Consider the following 20,712-nt stretch of genomic DNA (forward strand, 5'->3'; position numbering starts at 1 on the left):
ATATTTCTCCTGTGGGAGCATTTACCACTTGAGCAAATGTCTATAGCTCAGCCAAGGATATTTGTTAATCTGTAATTAGATGTGCGCCCTTTGACAGGTTGCACACTTTGCATCATTATACAGTTCACCAGCTCATTTAAAATAAAAATGTTGCAGTTCCATACCAAGTATTCAAAATATTTTTATTGAGTAAACATCTTTAAATGATTCTTCAAATGATATTGTCACAATTTCTTACCTGAAATCTCTTTATTTACAATGTAAACACAAAAATATAGCTTGTATCACATAATAAAAACAATTTTGATGTATAACAAAGGACAAAGCTGCAAAATAGTCACGTGTTGTTTGGGGTTTTTTGTACATTTTGTTACATGCTACATCTTTAACGTGGCTTTTGGTTGCTTTTCTCATTTCAGATCCTTCATGACTGTGTTTGAGAGGGAAGTCCATGAGATTTAAAATGTTCTTCATGTTGGCACAGCACTGGGCTTAAGAAACATCCTGCTGTGCCAGTATCCTGGGTTGTCGAAAGATCTGTCACCGACAGCAGGCTCCGTGACCCTGACTCCGGCCCGCATAGACTGGTGTTGCTCTCTGCGCCCCGCTGCCCCATTTTCCTCCCTCTGTAAGTTTTGATACACCACACCATCTCCGCCAGGTGGTGGGGCAGAAAAGCAGTCCATATCCTCGTATTCATCCGCCTCTGTCCCCTCTACATTCAGCTCTTTCTTGTCTTGAAGAGCCTGTCGTAGCTTTGGCTGCCTGTTTGTGTAATGATAGTTACCGTCCTCCACGTATTCATCCTCCTCCTCTTCCACCTTGCTGCTCATCCTCACAGGAGCTGGAGGAGGAGGAGGGTCACGTACTGGCGGACCTTCCAGCTTTTCGCCGCCTCTGATGTCCATGTATTCATACTCAACTTCACTGGAACCCTGCTGCTCGGAGTCAGAGTTGTCCTTGCTCCTGGTGTAGCTTCCCCTGACCTCCACCGACACACCGGTGTCACATGAGGACGCTGTCACGTGTGATGACATTGAAGAGGTTCGCTTCTTGTTCGGCTTCAGCCACTGGCTGCCTTGCCTGAGTGATACAGGTGTTAAACACACCTGCTTGTTCATGTACTCGTATTCTTCATCATCTGGGTCGTCCAGGAGCTCTGATGAACGAGACTTTCCCATCCTCCCAGGAGCAGCTCGCGATGAGAAAAGCAACGTATCTGAAAGAAACAGATAACAGTAAAAAACAAAGACTAGCTAAACTGGGGCTATAAAGACAAAGTATTTTAAACAGCTGGCTTAGTACAGCTAATCTTCTAGGGCTGCTGCTCATTTCCAAGTGGTAACTGTTAGTGTGTTGTAAATGAACAATTATGGTATCACCTCTCTCCGGGCTCCCTCCAGGAAGCACATATCCGTTTTGATCTTCTTCTTCCATCTCTGGTGAGGGAGTCTCAGGTGGCCCGCCGGACATGCTGTCTCTCTGCGACACGTAAGCGCTGTCCTCACGATGACGTCTTCTTTTCAGGCTCCCTGCTAAGGGGAAGTCCTCACCCATCTCCATCTCCATTCCAGTGCCGCAGCCTTCCGAGCTCTCGGACACAGTACGGGCAGAATTTAGCCGAGAGCGTGACTGCCACATCGCCTACCCAACAAAACACAATCAGAACTCTATTGGCAAACTGGTAACAGCAGAAATCTTCAGTGGACTCGTTCTGGTCATGTGTATAAACATTACGAATTGGTTTAACACCACAAAAGTCTCTTTTATCTACCTGTGTATGGTTGTCAACACCTGAGGTCATGGGCAGGTATCCAGTTCCGCTGGATGGATTAAGAATCACCTGTTATAAGAAAAGAGACAGTAAATGGATGATATCACACACACATACACACACACATGTACATTCATTAAACACTTGAAGAAAAAAAAATCGTGCATTGGGGAAATTTTGAGATTCAGTATCTTGCCCAGGAATATGATTTATAAAGTTGACACTAAGTTAAGAGGAAAGTGGTATGCCCTACTTTGGGAGTGTCCATCCTAGAGTAACGATTGAGACTTTTTGCCATGTAGTAGTTGGCTGGAGACAAGTCATCTTCTTTCTCATCTGCCAACGGGTCCTCAAGGTTGACATCTACATCATCCAAGTCATCCAGGTCTGCACTTCGTTGGACGGGTTCATCTGGGGATGAGTCCTGTTGGCTACAGTCCTCCTGGCCAAACAAGGCAAATCATATATATATATATATATATATATATATATATATATATATATAAGCAAACTACACATAGCTTTAACTGAAGTGCCACTTTACTGTACTGTGATGAAACTGTCTTACTTTGATCACCAAGTAGCGAGGTGGGTCTCTGGCCATTCTGGTAAATTCACTCGCCAGCTCCTTGAATGTTGGACGGACATTCTCATCAATCATCCAACCTGGAGAGTCATGAAAGGGCATCGGAACCAATTACAAAATGAAGAATTGACAGCCTACTTAATACTCGGCGGCTTTCAGTCATTTTCATATTTATTTTAATGTCTGTCAGGTTAAAATGTGCAAATTAGTTTTAACATTTTATTCATATGTCACGCCTAATGGACGTGGCAGATAAAAAATCAGAGGTTTATGAACCAAATCATCTTCTGAGCTCCATGAATTTATACTAAACTTAATGGCACACAGACATTTCAGTCCAACATATTTTTTTTGCAATCCCTCAGTCCACGCCACTGGTATTTGCACTACTGGTTGCACATGAAAATGAGAAATACTAGTGAGGTACTCACACTTAACCATGACCATATAGACATCTATGGTGCAAATTTGAGGCTGGGGCAAACGCTCGCCCTTTTCCAGCAGATCGGGAACCTCCTGTGGTCGCATCGTTGAATACGGCTCTGCTCCATAAGACATCATTTCCCATATTGTCACACCTAAAGCAGGGTGAAGAATTTAGTGTGGCCTGCATTTACACTTCTCCTATACTGACTCCGAAATTTGCGTACTTTAATACGTGAGTATGAAACAATCTGGCGCTGGTAAAGCGCTTTAAAACTCACCATAACTCCAAACATCGCTCTGATGAGTGTATCTGCGAAACAAGATGCTCTCCAGGGCCATCCACCTGATTGGTGTCTAAGATTGTGAACAGAAAAGTTCTCTCTTGGTTACTTGAGTAAAAACAGCAGAACAAGCAGTCAAGTCTTTGAAAGAAAACAGCATAATGTTTTAAGGTGTGCAAGGTATTTAACACTGTTTAAAGAAGTGTGACCAGATGTCACGTTTTCTGCTAAGAAACAAAAACAAAAAAGAAAACAGACCTTGGGCTCGTTGCAATAGTACTTCTTGTCATCAGAGTAGAGCAGGTCTGCAATGCCATAGTCTGAAACCTGGGCAGTGAAATTATCATTCAGGAGTACATTTCTGGCAGCCAGATTCCTGTGAACCATCCTGTTCTCTTCCAGGTAATTCATACCCTGACAGGAGAGAGCAACAATGGTGGTGAAGTACTTGGAGGAATAAACCAAACTGTATACATATATATATATATATAAAAAGTTTGACATCAAACAAAAAATATTAAGCATCTTCCATACCTTTGCAATTTGAACACACCAGTTGAGCAGCCTCTGTGGGCTGAGCTTGCCCTTATTTTTCTTTACATGTGCCAGCAGCGAGCCTTGCCTGTTGAGCGGGATAACAAGCTGCAGGCTATCACCGGGACAGATACCCAGGGTCCTGACAACGTTAATGTGGTTCAGACTTGCCATCGTCCTCATGTGCTGTAGCAACCGAATAAGTAGATCATTAGGGATTTCATTTAGTGTCAACAATCACCGAGATTTATGGTATTAAAGGAGGTGCTCCACAACAAAAAATCTGTATAATCCATACTTTCAGTGTCAAATGCTCATCGCCTAGAAGCCTGGCATGTGGTTCTGCATAGGCAGTGAGTGATTGGTTCTGAAAATATATCTCTTTAGCACATTTCTTCTTTTTGTTATGTTTCTTACATCGGTCACTCCAGAGAATTTCCGACGACCACTGCGGTCATCAATCGTCTTAATGGCCACAGGAAGCTTCACTGTGTCGCCTTCAGGAATCCAAACGCCCTGTGAGGTGCAGAGAGACAGATTCATAATTTGTTAAATAGAAAGTCAAATGCACAAGAGGAGCATTTTATAGGAGTCTGTCTTTTCAAGTACCTTATGGACTGATCCAAACACTCCATTACCCAGCAGCCTGATCTTACGCAGCTCTGTAGGTTTAAGGGTCCGAGCTTCATATTTTGTCCCTTTATCTTCCAGGGGCTCAAAACTCTGCAGGCACACAGGGGCATGCATTATGACAAACCCAAAACAAGCACAGCGGCACAGTAACACTCGAATACAGATACTGACTTCGCTATTCATCATGTATCTTCTCATGGCGCGCTTGCGACGAATAGCGAGACTTCGGCGGTAGAGAATACTTAGCACGAAAATGGAGAAGGAAGCAAAGATGAGGGCAATCACTCCCAGTACGATAGCCGTGGTCATTTGCCTAAAGGCAAAGGGGCACAGTGTCAGCTCTTAATACTTGAATGTCAAAATTACATACAGCATATATCAGAATGAGAGGAGAACTTACCCTGAAATGTACCTAGATGATATTGTACAGTCCCCGATTCCTGGACCGGTGCACCTAAAATCAATAAACACAGGGGATCAGTTTAAAGAAGCAAATTATGTGTGTCTAACTACATCATTCCACTTGCACTTACCTCTGGGTACAGTTGTTGTGGCAAGGTTTACAGTTGCCCTCCTTGTCTGGATATTTAAAGATGGTTCCCTCCTGCCCCATAACACCCTCAGGACACATGGAGACACAGTGTGGCCCATCCTTCAGGCTGGCACAAGCTAGACATTTATTTGCTCCCTGCAGACAAAAAAAAAAAAGGGTGAATAAAAGCAGAAAGGTTTTTGCAAGAGTTGAAGGCGAGTGGCATTATGGTGGACAGCCATTTTTGTAAGGTCGCTAGGTGGCAGCAGAAGCCCTATGCCAGTTCTTTTCTTTTCTTTTTTTTCCTTCTAGAAGTTTTAAGTCAAACATACCGGGCCTGTGCACGTCTCCTTCCCCTCCTGGACCTTACACTCAGGGTGACAGGGCAGACACTCCCCTGGCTTAGTAGCAAACTCCCTCTGCTTCCTGCAATCGAGGCATAAACCCAGTTTCTATTCAAGTTCAAAGACTTACAGCAGACATTAGTCACATCTTAGGGCCAATGCTCAGGATTTTCCTTAACAATGTATAGACCTATACACAGTAATCCCTCTTAGTCTTCACTTATAACACACTAGAAGTGGGCAGCAATGCATTTGAATCAGTCATTCGATTTGTCTCCCCTGTTGATTTGTACACAGAGAGCACGGTGGATACGATTAAGCATGTACTTTATCTGTATTTGCACATAATCCAGCAATGTGGCACTTCAAACAGGGTGCGAGTATTTGTGCTTTAAAATGTAAATTCTGTTTAAAACTATCAGAAAATATCAATTCTCTAAATCACTGCTTGTTTCTTTAATACCACTCCTTCTTGTCATTCACTCTCTAATAACCTGCATACATGTTACACCGTTAAAGCTTTATATTAATAATCGCTTTATACGTCATTTTGTGAATACTGACCCAGTTAAGAACATGCAGTCTGGTACACAGGTTCCTCCCCTGCTGTATTTCTTACAGCTGACACACTGGTCTGGGCCCGGACCCCAGCAGCCATCAGAGGAGCACAGCGGGTGACACACATGCTTCTCTTTAACTAAGGACGCAACCAAAACAGAAACGATGTTATGAGCACAGCCATTGTTCACAATCACGTCTTGCAAGTTTTAAATGGTCCGCCCCCACTCACCACATTCATCCTTCTTTTGGTTGTCGGTGACGTCTAAGAGCTTTGAACGTTTCTGTGGACGGGAGCCTAAAAGCCGTGTCCAGTTGACAGTATCATGATAGCAGAGTTTCTTGTTTCCTTTAATGTACACGGCACCATCATTTATGTTTTGCAGTGAGCGCAACCCCAGCGAGGTCAGAGAATTGATCTTAACCACCATGAGTGCATAGCTCCTGTAGAACAGCAGGAAGTAAATAAAGGTCAGAAAGTGGATGAAAATGTTCCAATTTTGTTTAAAATACCACAAAATCAAAGTGAATATTGAAAGCCATATTTCTTTTAGGTTTAGCAGTTTTCAAGAACATGATGTCAGACATTAATGTTTAAGGTTTACAAACATAATTAAGCATGCACTTTAGCTGTATTTGCACAAAATCCAGCAGTGTGGCACTTTGTGTTTCTTGTTGTTCTTACTGATCACATTTAATGATGTAATATAATCTTTCACAGTGTGTTTTCTTTGAGAAGTTTGTCACCATCACCAGGTATCACCATTTTGATACCTTTTAGACACAATATGAATTCAGTGATTCGGTGTCTGAATGTCATGTTTTTCAAATTGCATAACCCGTGTACTTACAAAGACAAACAGCCAACAAACATATTCATGTTTAATCTTCAGTATTTTCATGCATCATGTAGTATGTAGTATGGAAATACTACAACAAAACTGATACTGCGGTATCAATTTTGTAGAATCTACTTTGGTAAATTCTTTAGTTATATGTGAACTCATTAAAGCTGAGAAGGCGGTTTGTTTTTAATGCTTTAGTGCTTTTGGTTTCAGATGGGATTTAAACCCAGGTAAAAGTACTCTGATGTACCCCATCTTGCTTTCCTCTCATTTACTGAAGCTTGAGACCAGCCTGAAAAGAGCTTTTTCTTTGTCAAATTGATGTCAAAAACATGCTGCCTCTCCCAGCTTTAAAAATTTGTGCCCACGGCCAGCTTAACCAAACAATCCCAGTGCTGAATTACCCCTGAAAAAATCATACTGAAAAATACCAACACCACGGATTCGGACAGAACATTTGTAGGCTCTAAGAGGAGATAGAGAGATGTGAGCATGTGAAATCTTTACTGTACCTTTTACTAATCACTCCTCTAAACAGGATAACAAGATAGGATAAAAATTAGAAATAACAAAGAAAATAAAAACAAAATTACTTTTATATTCCAGTAAAGCATAACAATGCAGAAAAGACAAAAATAAAAAAACAGTTTCTCACTTGTAAAGTTTTCTTCCCTGAATTGTTTGGAGGTTGGAGAAGACTGACAGGTCAGACATGCTTGCAGGCCACGACTGGATGTTGAGGAAGTCTGAAAACAGAGAGATTGTTTTTCAGAAGCCTCAACCAGACTGCAAATGGCATTAAATAACATAAAAAGATAAAAGCAGTCTAAGTGACAGTCTAAAAGAAAAAAGCACAACCCCACAACACACACACACCTGTAATCTCCTCCACCGTGTTGAAGATTTTCAGTTTTTCTGGATCAAGGGGTGGTACGTTGTTGTAGGTATCACTGAGCCAAAATGAAATAAGTAAGTAAAAGGAAAAGCATGTTGCAAAAACGTCAAAAAAGTGCAGGTTGATCTAGAGAATATTTTTTTAAAATCTTTGCTGCGTTTTATGAAAGAAAGTTTTTTTTACCCTTCTATTCCCGTCACCAGGAAGTTAAGACTTCCCTGGATCTTAGTGCAGTTTATGAAACTTTCTATGTTGCGAGCATCGACCGTTTCGCTGTTTGAATCAGTCCAGCTTGTGCCATGGCAAACTGGGAAAAAAAAGATGAGAAGGAAACAGTTAATAACAGCAAAGCTGTAAGGTATCTGTAGAGAGAGCTTGAGTTCGATCTGCATGAAATACCTTTAGGGCAGAGGCCTTTGCAGGGCTCACATGTTTTCACACCATTTTTCTCCACTTCCATTTTATTAGATGGGCAGTTGCTCACACATGAACTGCCATCCACCACAAAGTTTTCTATTAAAAAAACAGAAAACGCATGAGAATAAATGCATAAATGATCGTCAGTGACTGCGTTACGCCTTCAGTAAACACTGTGAAGAAAGCTGAGCGCAGTCATAACAATGATTAAAAATATATAAAAACAGCATTCTTACAGGAAGAAACTATGAATAAATTCTGAGTTTATGTGACTATTGTCATGTGTGGGACTCACTGGGGACATTGGGTCACACAAATAGAGCCGTACTGGTACTTGGCATTGGGGTTGGGCTCCATTCTATATGTAAGCCTGTTGTAGATCACAGTTTGTGGGCACTGAGGCACGCAGGAGCCCGAGTTGTTGAAGTTCCTGCAGGCCTGCAAAATGCAATTTATAACAGAGGAACATTTTATTTTTACATCTGCGTTTTCTGTACTGCAACATGTGAAAATATCTTATCATTAAAGCCTGTGGAAGACTTGGACTCACAAAGCAGTCTGTATCCTTGGGCCCAGTGCAACCTCCAGCACACTCAACGTGGCAGCACTCGCTCGGGTTTCTACCAAAGCAGCGGCCACTACACTGAGGGGCGCACACGGTCTTTGTCACTGTAAGAGAGTCGACGCTTGTAAAAACCTGGCGTGAAACTAAAACTGTACCGTAGATGCATATTAAACTTTTAACTTTGAAGTTACGTATATTATTAACAATGTGCAATACAAGATGTAAATGAACAACTCTGGCAGCAGCCATGACTCATGTGTGAGACATCTCAAAGGCATCACAAGGTAACCAGTGCGTGGAAAATCAAGACATTAAAGATAAAAGTGCTTGATATCACTCACAGATCTGGCATGTGTCATTTCCTGGACCCCAGCATGGCACGTCTCCACAGGCTTTGTGACAAGGCTCTGAGATAAAAAAATAAAAAAACTCTCATTAGTTTCTGCATTTTAATACAAAACCAGAACAAAAGTCTTAAATTAAAGGAAAAGTTCAGATTTTGTTTTTTGTTTTAAATCCAAAGTTCAGCAGAAGCAAAAAATGAAACCTCAACAAGTTACAAGATGCAACTTGCAGCGCTGAAAAATGAAGCCTGCAGTTCCTCTAATGGCCAGTTGAGGGTGAATCCAAGTGCGAGTTAACCCCAATAAGACATTCATATTAAAATGTTTCGCCAGCGTAAACATAACATGTTTACAGACTTAAACAAAAAATGGTTTCTGTCTTTAGAACTAATTTGACCTTCTGTGCTTATTTTTTTTAATGACTCACATGTTTAAATTGTTTTAAGGCTTTGAAGTTTGAGACCAGGGGCTTCTAGACCACCACGTGTCTGCTAGGTGTCACCTCAGATGGTCCACTTTACCATGTTTGTCGGGTTTGCACCTTTTAAGGAGGTTTTTGGGTGGTTTCTGTGTGGTTAATTGCATCATTTTGTGGAGTGAAATTCTACCATTTTATTTGTATGTTAGTACAATTATCAGGTATTTGTGTCTGGGTAATGCAATGCATCAGTCTATGGATGCACATTAACATTAAGCTTGCTAGTATTAGCTTAAGATTCCAACCTGTGGGCTCAAACGGATTCACTTCTGGCTCCTAAAAACAAGACGCAGACTGTCTAATGCTTTCACAAACCAGCGGATGAAGTCGTGGTGACTACATCCATCTATTATATGCACTCCAAAGAGTGGATCTTTTTAAGTTACCTATGTTTTTTGCTCCAATTTTCCTCGACAGTGATTTCTCCTCCTTTCACTGAGATTTGGCCGAGAGGCAGTAACACAGAAAGGGAAATAAGCACTGAAAAGACTGGAAAAACAGCTACCTCTTTCAGTTTAAAGTTCCATGTTTACCTTTGCTGAATTTCTGTTGAACTGTTTTATAGTGAAACGGAAATCTGAACCAATCCTTAAACATACCTGGTGCTCATATTTATGTGTGTAGTTACAACCCAGTGCACTCACTTTCAGGCCCATTGTCCTCTATCACAATTTGGGCTGTTCCATCCTTCACTATGTCCAGCCAGTTCACCTGCGGGGCGTAGCTCAGATACTTATTCCGGATGATCTTCACTCCTCCCCTGAGGATCTCTGTAGAAGGTACACATAGGTGTAAATGGGGCAGTACAATTAGGAAAGCAAGCCCGAACAGGCCTGTGACTCATCCTAACAAACTCTGCCATTCTCTGTTTACTACACAGCAAACGTATCATGTGCTGGAGCTCATGTTACACTGGCAGTTGAGCGGTTGAGCACATGGTACATTCCAGGGACTTCATATCACTCCTACACACACAAGCACACACACGGGCACAAACACACACACTGCTGCGTTTCAACAACCGGTATTCTAAAGGTGTGGCTGAACTGTGTAGGTGTGGGAGCTCTAACAGTAAGAGTGCCACATCCAACTTGACCTCTTATCTGCTCCAATCCAGCCTCCCACATGTTAAACACACTCTATACATCAAATGAATGACTCTCTGTGTACCTGTGAGGTGAGTCAGGCCCAGTTCTTGAAGGCCATGCTCCCCATCCCTCTGATAGTTGACCATGACAGCCAAGGCATACTGGTCCTCATACAGTGTGCTGCCTCTGATGATGCGCAGGTGGTGCAGTGGGAGGTGGCTGAACTCATTGATAGCAAAAAGGATGTACCCTGTCACCTCCTTGATAGACTGCGAGGCAAAAGAAAAGAACAAGGAAGAGAAAAATGCAGTTTGTCAATTCTTCTGCTCAATCAAATTGTTATCAGGGTCACAAATCAGCAGGGGTGTGTTTGCTTACTGAGTTAGTCACTGACTTCAGTGGCATGACTAGCACAAAAGGAGTGGGGGCATAAATGAGCTCATTCTGGATTTGAGACAAAATCCATTACAGAGAGCGATCAAACACAACATGTTTTGACTTTCTGTGTTCTCCTGGGCAAATGAAAACAGTTGATTCACATACTTACTCATCTTGTCGGTGACACATTTGTAGTGAAAGCGGTAGTCAAACTCTCTCTTGGTTTGTTGTTCGTAATGTTTGCAACCTCACCTCCAGAAAGCTGAAGTCTCTGGTGTGGTCCATCATGGTGATCTCGAGGTTGCCCATCACAATGTCGCAGTTATTGTACCTCGTCTTCATCAAGTTGTACTGGATCTCTGAATTTCCAGTCGTGCTCAGAAAGTTCTTGGTGCCGTCACAAACGGTCACTGCGAAAAGCAAAGGTTCTTAGATTTAAAAAAAAGTTTTTTCAGAAAAACATGTGTCCTCATTTCAAATAACCAGAAGAGTTGGGAATGACAGTAAACGCTGTAATGATTCATTAATCATCTGATTTTTAAAAGGCTATCCACGTCAGTATACAGCGAGCCATTTTCCCACAACCTCCAGCACACTGCGTTACCTAGTTTATCATGTTCAGTTTTAACAGTTTAATTGATGAACTAAAAATAAACACTTTCCATTCACGTTAGCACGGCAGAGAGATGTTCTGTCAATTAAAGAAACATATTTAGAAATGTGGCTGTTTGTGTGGCTGTGGAGATCACTCTGCAGTGGCTTTGGGCTGTCTCCTCACTGTGTTGGTGTGTTTGACTCTAGCCTATAGGTTTACATAGCTAACTAGTGTGTGTATGTGTCAATGAGTTTCAGGTGAAATTGTTTGATACATTACTTTTCTTGGGTAATGACCTCAACACTGGTTACAGTCTTAAAAATAAGCCCCAAAACACTGACTTATGAAACCGTAGTGCCAGCGCTGCGCGCCACTACCTTCAGATAGACCAAACTGGCTCCTATCAGAAAAGAAAGTGGAAGTCTTTAGTTTGACAAACAGATGCCACACACTTGGTGGAAACTTTTTTTATATCTATATCTATGCATCTGTCCACATTTTTTCTGACTTGATTTTAAAGATGAACTTGCAAGTTTCGGACCTGTTTTTCAACTATAAACAAACCCACAGAGGCCATCCATCCATGTTTAATTTATAAAACACGTCAAATGTATGCTTACTTTTAACAGGATAAACTTGAATTAGTTAACACAAAGCAGTGGTTGCTGGATCTTCTAATAAGACTCATGAGAAATTATTTACGATTGAAATTATACTTTTTGTATTTTTCAACATTTCGGGTTAATTTCATGCCTTACAAATATATAAATATAAACAAATGTGTCTGTGTTTAAAAAAAAACCCCAAAAAATCCAATAAGCATTCTAAGTGATCCCAAACACATTTCATGCACCGTGTGAATATATTATTGTCCTGAGTACATTATTTACTCAGTTGGGATAAAGTGGGTAAAACTGCTAAACATCACTGGTGATTGAGCAATTATATCACAACACAAATAATCCCACAAAGGTTCTAATGAATCATTAATGAGTCAACAGCATAATTCCTTACAAAGTGTGCTTTATGCCGCTTACTACACACCACTGTGTTTGGTGCGCTCAATATGAATAAATGTACTGTAACAGTTTGAAACAAGCTAAGGATTGTGCAGAGCATGCCCTTCTTTCCAATAAAAATAAAAAGCCTTGTTTATGGTCTGTGGGACTTTAGCCATTCAGCATCACTCGAAGGCTGCTTTGCTATTCAAATGTTAGACGGGAGAGAAGCTGCTGAGAGAAAATGGAAGAACGGGAACGCGGACGGTGAACAGAGTGTGGCTACTGATGTGAAACTCATAGAAAAGCAATACTTTGCACAGACATATGCTTATGTACGATATGTCGGCTTTATGCACATCCAACTTACAGTTAGATCATACAATTATCTTTTAAACAACAGAGTGCTTCCAGTAACCTGGTTTGCTGTCCTACAACCTGATCCAACACCTTTGGGATGACCTGTAAGCCCAGCTTTAATAACTAACAGCACTCCCTATTACCTTCACTACATCTTGTGTGGTTGAAAGATGAGAAATTGCGCTACAACAATGATGTAAAATCTCATTAAAAAAAACTTTAAAAGCAATGTCTACATGCTCATGGTCGCAATGTATCAATCACATGCATTTCCTGCCAGTTAAGCCATTTTAGATCAAGAGAGAGGATTCTTGCCTCTTGGATTAAGTGATACTTAATAAAGTCAGACACCTGTTATTTTTAGGATGAAGAAAAAGCAGCCTTTGTGATCCCGGGGCAAGCTTGAAAGTCTTTGTAGGATACATTTACTTACAGTTTATGCCAAATTAACTATCAGCAGTTCGTGCTTGCAGCGTACTGGATATATGGACGACTATCCCAGGATTACTTTGTACTGAAACAAACTTACAGTAAAAGCAGAACAACAGGATCAACAAGGGCATAAAAAGACTAATGATTATTAACCTCACAGCAAAGGAACGCTGTGCAGGTCAAAGTGTGTGTGTGCGTGTGTACTTGTGTGATACAATGTTGCAAAGAGCACGTCATAAAGTCCCGATAAGGATTGCTTTACTGTGTTTTTGAGAACACCATCTTCAAAAAAAACCCTAGCTCTGTACTAAAAATATGAAACGACTCAAATCAGAAAAATACGCTGCATGATGTTTAGCCATCATGTGTACGTTTGCTTTTAACAGTTATTTTTAGATATCCTGCTCAGAAGCTCCTGTCACCAGTGCAATATAACAGAAACGACGAGTATTTGTTTATCCTGCTTTCCAGAAAATGATGTCTTACTCATAACACCTGCAAACTGTCCAGGACAGTTCACCGCCGTTCTAGGATGACAGCAGAAGCAGCATCTCGTGCTCAGCTTAAACACATAATGGTGAAGTGACATGAAACTCTGCAGATATTAGACATAAAGATGTGATTGCTCACCGTGCAGTCACTCTTAGCTTGTGCAAACAGTTGTAAAATGTTCTCTTGGGCTCATGAGGAGCTTTGTTAAGTCTTGGAGAATAGCCCTGATTATGTGATCAGGGTTTACTCGGCTTGGACTGACAAAACACTTTAACAGGAAGCCTATGTTTCAAAGTGGGGGTGAGAGTGAAGTTCACAAAAATAAAATCTGTGCAGGTTTACGTCACCGTTCTCTGCTGTCATCCCAGTAATGTGGAGGTTAACTGGCCTTGACAATTTAGCAGTCACACAGCAGATTTGAAAGTGTGGGAAAGTTGGAAGTTTTCACACATTAGTCTAGGATTAAAGTTGTAGTTCTGTGGTTATCATGTGAAGATAATGCCAAACAAAAGTCTAAGTCTGTATTTTGCAACAAGTGAAAAAAAAAACTGTTCTACTTTTATTTCCTCTTGAGGCCTTTCCTTTTCATATTTTGCTTTGCTTTTTTTTACACATTGGATTTTCAACTTTTAACTTATTTGGAAACTTTTGCTAATTAAAATCCAAATAATTGAAAGCTCACGCACAGCTCACAGGTCAAATTCTTTGTCTGCCCTACCCTGTGAGGTGCACAGTGCTATCAGTGGTTGACAATGTCTGAATTGCCTGTTGGGAAATACTTGCTAACACCTCTACACATATAGTCCACAACCTTCTACCCAGTAACTTATATAGAGCATGCATAAGCACAGCCCTCTAGAAAGGGAAAAACCGGTGTGTACGCATGCAGGACTGTATGTGACAAAGTGTGTCTGTCATACAGGAGGTGCACAAAGTTGCAGCTGTGGGAGCTGAAAATCTCAACAAGCTGAGTGGGTTTTTCCTCTGTCAAAAGAGGACTTTCAGTGTTGGCAGATGGATGATGGAGAGAGAAAAAAAGAATGGGGTGGAGGGTTTAGAGTCAATGCACACACATTGACACAAACGAACACAATGGCCCCATTTTGAAAGAGTGCAAAACAAGTGTCGTACTGTATCAAGATGTGCACCCAAACCTCTCTCTGTCCAAAGCCGACACTTTTTGTTTGTCACCCCAACTCTTTACAAACACTGCGGTATGTCAGCCTTCCTACTTAAATCCATCACTAACGAGCATGCACGAATTGTGAACTCACTTCAGTGTGTTGTCATTGTCCTGACAGGTAACCTAACACACGATGAAAACGCAGCACGGATCGGGTTTAGCTGTTATTTTCATTTGTCTGTTACCAAGGATTCAGTATTTGAAAAGAAAAGAGACAGCGAAAGAAAAGAATAGAGGGAGGAGGAGATAAACAAGCCTAATAAAAGCAGCTGAGACGATGAGGTAAACAGAAACTTGGCACAGGATGTACAGAGATTTCTGCATAACTCACAAGTGAGCGTGCACACGCGTGCGCACGCGAATGCAAACACAGGCACCTGAGCAACTCGCGAGGTATTGACTAGGCACAGATTGTGTGTAAATGAATTGGAAGACTCTTTACGTGCTCCACAAAGCATTGCTGAACACACCAAGATAGAGGGTTGCTTAACATCGCACTCTGGCAACAGGAGCAACAGCATATTTGATTTTCGACACATCAGCTATTTGGTCAGATCACACCTGCGTGAGTGCAATTTTTAAAAGGTTCTTGTTTTTCTTTTTAAAAAAAGACTTTTTTTCCCTCCTAATATTAAAGGAAAACCCCTCTCTGATACACCTGAGAGACTGTTTTGCAAAGGTTGTGATATTCAGAGTATAAAATTCCTTGTTTTTCTTCTTGGCACAACAACTGCATCCAAAAATGCAAGTACTACAACTTGGCTGCAGCAGTACAGTTCACTTAGAGTGTGCTTTATGTAACGCTGTCTTTTAAGCTTTGTGCTCAAAGGAGTGTGTGAACAGCATTTCATTTGCTTTATTGTAGAAAGCGACTTTGATGTTTCATATAAAAAAGACACAAAGAAAGCAGCCAACAAACCACAGGCCAGTGTTATGATTAGTTTCTCTATTATTTAATATATTAATGATGGCATGTGTTTAATAACCAGGTCAAAAGGAATGAAGCTGTGCATTAGTGGTCCTCTTCAAGAGGTTTAGAGTCATTTCCCGCACTTTCATGAGTTGTTTTTTTTGGGAAGTGGTGATGACTACACAGTAAGTCACGGAACAGCACCTGCCAAGCATTGTTTTTTTCAGACACTGAGAAGAGACACACCTGGAAATTCACCTGTAAAAGTTGGCAAAAGCAATAACACAAAGTCAAAGTTCACAGCGTTCCTTCAGGACTCAAATCAAAACTCAAACATATCAGAATGCTTAGTGGTAACAGAGTGCATTTGTAACAGATCTAAAGATACCACTGCAGACCATTCAGATCATCTGATTAGAATCTCCTGACTGTACCATGCTCTTACTTTACAATCAGAGGTGATCATGTATTGAGGTTGTAGCGCCCAAACTCTGGAACAGCCTTCTTCAGCACTGAATCAGTGGTTTGCTTTAAACAACTCCCGAAAACTAATTTTTATAAGCCATTTTTCACTTAATGTTTCCCCCAATATTCTGGGGCCATAGTTTTCATTGGGGCTGTCAAACATAAGGTCCGGGGATCAGAATCGACCTAGCGAAGACTGAAATCTGGCCCACTGGACAGCTTTAGAAAATGTAAGAGAGTGCACAGATTTTGATCTTTTAATTGTGTTTTCACAAGTTTTATGGCTTTTCCTATCAATTAAGACTGCCTACCTCCATGCCCGTCTATGCTACACCAAGGTTCCTGTTTTTGAACTATTAGTGAGTCCACTAGATTTACAAAACTTACTATATTTTATAAATGCAGGTCAGTCTGTGCATTTAACTTTTTTCTTTACACATTAATCATGTCGTTTCACTGATCGGGCCCACTTCAGAGCAAAGTGGGCTGTATGTGACCCGCGACGTAAACTGAGTCTAACATTGCTGGTTTAGGTCTTTTTGTGTGGGTGGAAGTTTATATGTTGTGTGTCCCTGTGGTTGAATATGTGGTTGAATATGTTGAAACGTGTACATCTTTAATGTGCAGCTTCTATAATTTCAAACTCTGAAGCACTTTGAAACTTTGTGTTTAGAAAAGTGCCACACAAATAAAGTTCTTATTATTATCACTCAAGCACGGCAAACAACTAAAGTTTCATGTATGTGAGCACTTTAAGTCTATGCTACCTTTACTTCCCATACACCTATATGACGTTTAATGCTTATGTGTTACTCTGAGAGCTGATCAATTGATTAATTATGTGGTAATAAAAGTGTAATTATTCTTGAAGAGAACATCTGTTGAAATTTTAGAATACAAATGATCAAACTATTAATTAAACAGATGAGGGGAATAAAAACCCTGACAGATGATTCGCTAATGAAAATAATGACTAGTTGCCCTATATGAACCCACACATTAAGATATGATCAGTTTCAGTGTGATGTCCCTTATAGATTAGGCTAAACTATGCCAAGAGCAAGCAGTAAACCAGCACTCGTGTTTTTTCTACTTCACACCACAAACTGTTGCCATCCATGTAAAGTTTGGGCACTTTTATTTTGCGATATTTTACTTAATAGCCACTGCAACTGCGGAACTATTAAAGAAATGCACATTTGGCTGTCAGTAAGACAGAGAGGCTGGGCCACTCTGTCACAAACATGATAAAGCATATCGAGCCGTGGGAGAGGTGCAGGTGACTCACAGCAAACAAGTATGCAGAACAGGTTCTGCATATGAGGTCTGTGAGGACAGGTGATTATCTCTAACTAAGGTGGAAGTGAGAGGGGGTATTCATCGTTCCTCTCCCAGGGAAATGATAAAAATAAACGTGTGTGAATATGTGTGTGCGGGTGTTTATGCCCACCTCCTTGAGTCTGAGCGCAGCAGAGCTGGAGTACACACGGCAGCAGGACGTAGAGCACCTGCTGCACCTTCTTCACAAGGACCTTCATTCTTATTCAAATCTCCAGGCTGGCGTCGAATCAAATAAACATCACCATCGTATTTATAGAGAAGAAATGTGTCCTTGAATCTTCCCAAATCCCCTCGTTGCTTCCGAGTCTGATCATTTAGACCACTACTCGGCTGTCGTTTTCTTAATCCTCTGCTTCAACTTGTTCTAGTCCTCAGGAACAGAAGGAGTACATCCAGTTAGAAAAACAAAACCAAAAAAAACCTGTTTGTGTTTTCGCTACATTTGTCACAACCTTACTAGTCGACCGCTCGGGTTTGTGTGGAGAAGAGTCACTACATCGCGGTGTTTGGAGCGCACCGCGGAGCCAATCAGTAGCGGGAGCGGCTGTTTTCCTCTAGCACTGATTTTTGTGGGCGGGAGCAAAACGCTCAACACACAATAGCATAAAAGAAAGCCAGTAGAAACATCGAAAACAACTTGAAAAATGCGTTCACACCTTTGCTCCTATGTCCAGTTGGAAACTGTATTAAAAACGCGTGTTGCCTTCAGAAAACAGTTTCCCTCTCTGTACGTGAGGCCGATTGATCCACAGTTCTGTTGTCTACAGTTCAGTAATAATAATAATATTGGTGTGAATTAAAAATGACAATAAAATAGCAACAAAAGTGTGCCACAATAGTGGTTCTGGGCCATTTTCTTCCTACTGTTTGTCAACATGTGATGAATATTTCATGAAGACAATGTTTTTTGTTGATAGTGTGTGCGTGTATCTGTTATCATAATTTGTAAAGTGATTAAATGTAGCTAGACTTTGAGTGGGTAAATTCCCCAACATTATTCAGGCAAACAAGTCTGTGTTGTTGTTTTTATCATTCGTTAACTCATCATGTAAAATTCAGCCCTTATTTATCCGTCTTGTTTTCCTGCGCGTGTAAATAGCTTTATTATTACAGTCAGCGCATGCAAGTCACTCCCTCCCATTATTGTTCTTTGCTACAGAAAACAACAACAAACGCTTAGATTGACGTCTTCAGTTTTTTCTCTGCTTCTTTGCATGTTCCACATGTGATCTGATGGCATGTTTCTTACATCTGTTTTCTTGATAACAGGACTTTGACCTCCTCAAAGTCTGAAAATGTACGATTGCTTTTTTTTTTTTTTATTGCTGCATCATATCATTGCTCCTGCGTGATTTTAGTGTTGTACTTGGGACTCCTTGCAAAGCTTGTTAAATGCTTGTATAACAAAGGCAGTTCTTGAATAGTTTCAGTACAGGGGAGTAAGTCAAACTGCACGTTTAAACCAAACTAATGTGAGATTTTGTAACAAAAAACATCTCTGTTGTCATCTTGTTTATCTTCATGCAAACACCGTGTACCAGTTACAGTGGATGAGCAAGCTGAACAGCTCTGTGGAAACTGGCTCTTCCTGAACCTCCAGTTCATGTCACGCACACACTGCCATACAAAATAACTTCAGTGGAAAACAAAGACTGACACACTGATTGCATAAATCTGATTGATGTAAGTTTGTTTTTTCTTCACATGTATAACCTCTCTCTCTCTCTCTCTCCCCCCCCCCCCCCCCTTAAAGGTAAGAAGGAAACTCAAAAACAAATAGTTAATGTTTTACCAATGACAGGAATCATTATCAAAAGCATTTCTTTCCTTTTTCTCCTCACAGAAGCTGCCTGCTTAGGAACAGAAGTTCAGAGAAACATTAAAAGACTTTAACATCTTTAATGGAACCTGATGCTCAAATTAACACTCTACTCTCAGGCTGTTTTACCAAAGAAAAATCTCACAGAAAGCTACTGACGTATGTTGGTGCTTCAGGGCAAAGCTGAGAGTAGTGAAAGTAAATGGACTCGTTTTGCACCTGATGCAAACCATGAAAAAGTGCATTAAACTGTTTTGTACACACCACTAAAATGTTCAGCTCCTAAATATGCACTTTTTCCATATGTCGATATTTGTCTTTATCTTCCTTTTGCTAAACTGTCAAATTCAATGAAACCTAGTCTGTTAAACATTTAAATCTCTTTACTCCCTCATGTGTCATGTGAAAAAGAAAGGCTTCCCCGGACTCTTCTGTAGGAAATAGGAGCGATCAGACACTCTTGATTATTGGCCACTGTGATCACATCTTGTAAAAGCAGGAGGTTTGGCAGCAAATTCAACCCAAGGTCAGACTGTGCAATGTTCAGACAAGTCAAGTTGAGTCAGTTTACTTATAAGCACATTTAAAACCAACATAGGTTGACCAAAGTGCTGTAAACCTATAAGGAAAAAACTAGAGCAGGAAAATACAGAAAAATAGAAGAAGAAATACAACAAAGAGAAAGTGTCAAAACGCAGTCACATTTAAATGGTCTCCTCCTGTGCTTTACTCTGCTTCCTTGATCAGTTGACCTTAAAGGCCTATTCAGGAATATGCATAGTTAAAAGTTCAGAAAGGTAAGTGGGTGCAAGGAACCCAAGAGCCACGTCTCAAACTCTACAAGACTCAGCTAGCATGTTAGATATTAAAATTCATGAAACTACAGTTAGACACGGGCTGAGAGGTTGTTTGGAAAGGTTGCTAGGATAAAGAACATGGCAGCAGGGCTCGGGTTAGCATCAAGTTGCATCTAAATAAACCACAAGACTTCTCAAACAACGTCCCTTTGGAGTGAAGATGTTTGGGCATAATACACAGTGCTCTGTTTGGCAAAAACCACAGGATCAGCACAAGCGCCTCATACCAAGAGTCAAGCACAGTGGTGGAGGGGTGATGATTTGGGCTTGTTTTGCAGCCACAGGACCTGGACACTTTGCAGTCATTGAGTCCACCATGAACTCCCATGTGTACCAAAGTATTTTAGAGTCCAGTGAGGCTGTCTAACATGTAAATCACACAACAGGACAATGATTGCAAGGACAGCAATAAATCTACAACAGAATGCCTGAAAATAAGGGAGCGGTGCATAAATGAATGCCTGCAAACCTCAATGGACTGAAAATTTAAATTAAAAAAAGAAGAAGGCTGAAATTGCTCTACGACAAAACGAGACCCTGATTACAGAAAACAATTACTTCAACTTATGGCTGCTGAAGGTG

The 20,712-nt window shown here is 40.8% G+C and overlaps 1 protein-coding gene across 1 annotated transcript; it reads right to left on the minus strand.

Annotated features, from left to right (window-relative positions):
* Positions 1-161: 161 nt before the first annotated feature.
* Positions 162-17,984, minus strand: erbb3a (erb-b2 receptor tyrosine kinase 3a). Its single transcript, XM_040028777.1, is given in 29 exon segments — positions 162-1,219; positions 1,383-1,644; positions 1,775-1,843; positions 2,028-2,216; positions 2,343-2,440; positions 2,792-2,938; positions 3,065-3,140; positions 3,326-3,481; positions 3,602-3,787; positions 4,019-4,117; positions 4,211-4,324; positions 4,406-4,547; positions 4,635-4,688; positions 4,768-4,922; positions 5,099-5,192; positions 5,675-5,807; positions 5,901-6,112; positions 7,026-7,043; positions 7,169-7,259; positions 7,390-7,463; positions 7,592-7,715; positions 7,808-7,916; positions 8,108-8,263; positions 8,376-8,494; positions 8,732-8,797; positions 9,857-9,982; positions 10,383-10,569; positions 10,931-11,088; positions 17,564-17,984. Coding segments are annotated over 29 exon segments (4,251 nt in total). The 5' UTR covers positions 17,652-17,984; the 3' UTR covers positions 162-470.
* Between the last annotated feature and the right edge of the window lie 2,728 nt (positions 17,985-20,712).

The sequence above is a fragment of the Simochromis diagramma genome, unplaced genomic scaffold, assembly GCF_900408965.1.
Source record: "Simochromis diagramma unplaced genomic scaffold, fSimDia1.1 OVJJ01000483.1, whole genome shotgun sequence".
Taxonomy (NCBI): Eukaryota; Metazoa; Chordata; class Actinopteri; order Cichliformes; family Cichlidae; genus Simochromis; species Simochromis diagramma.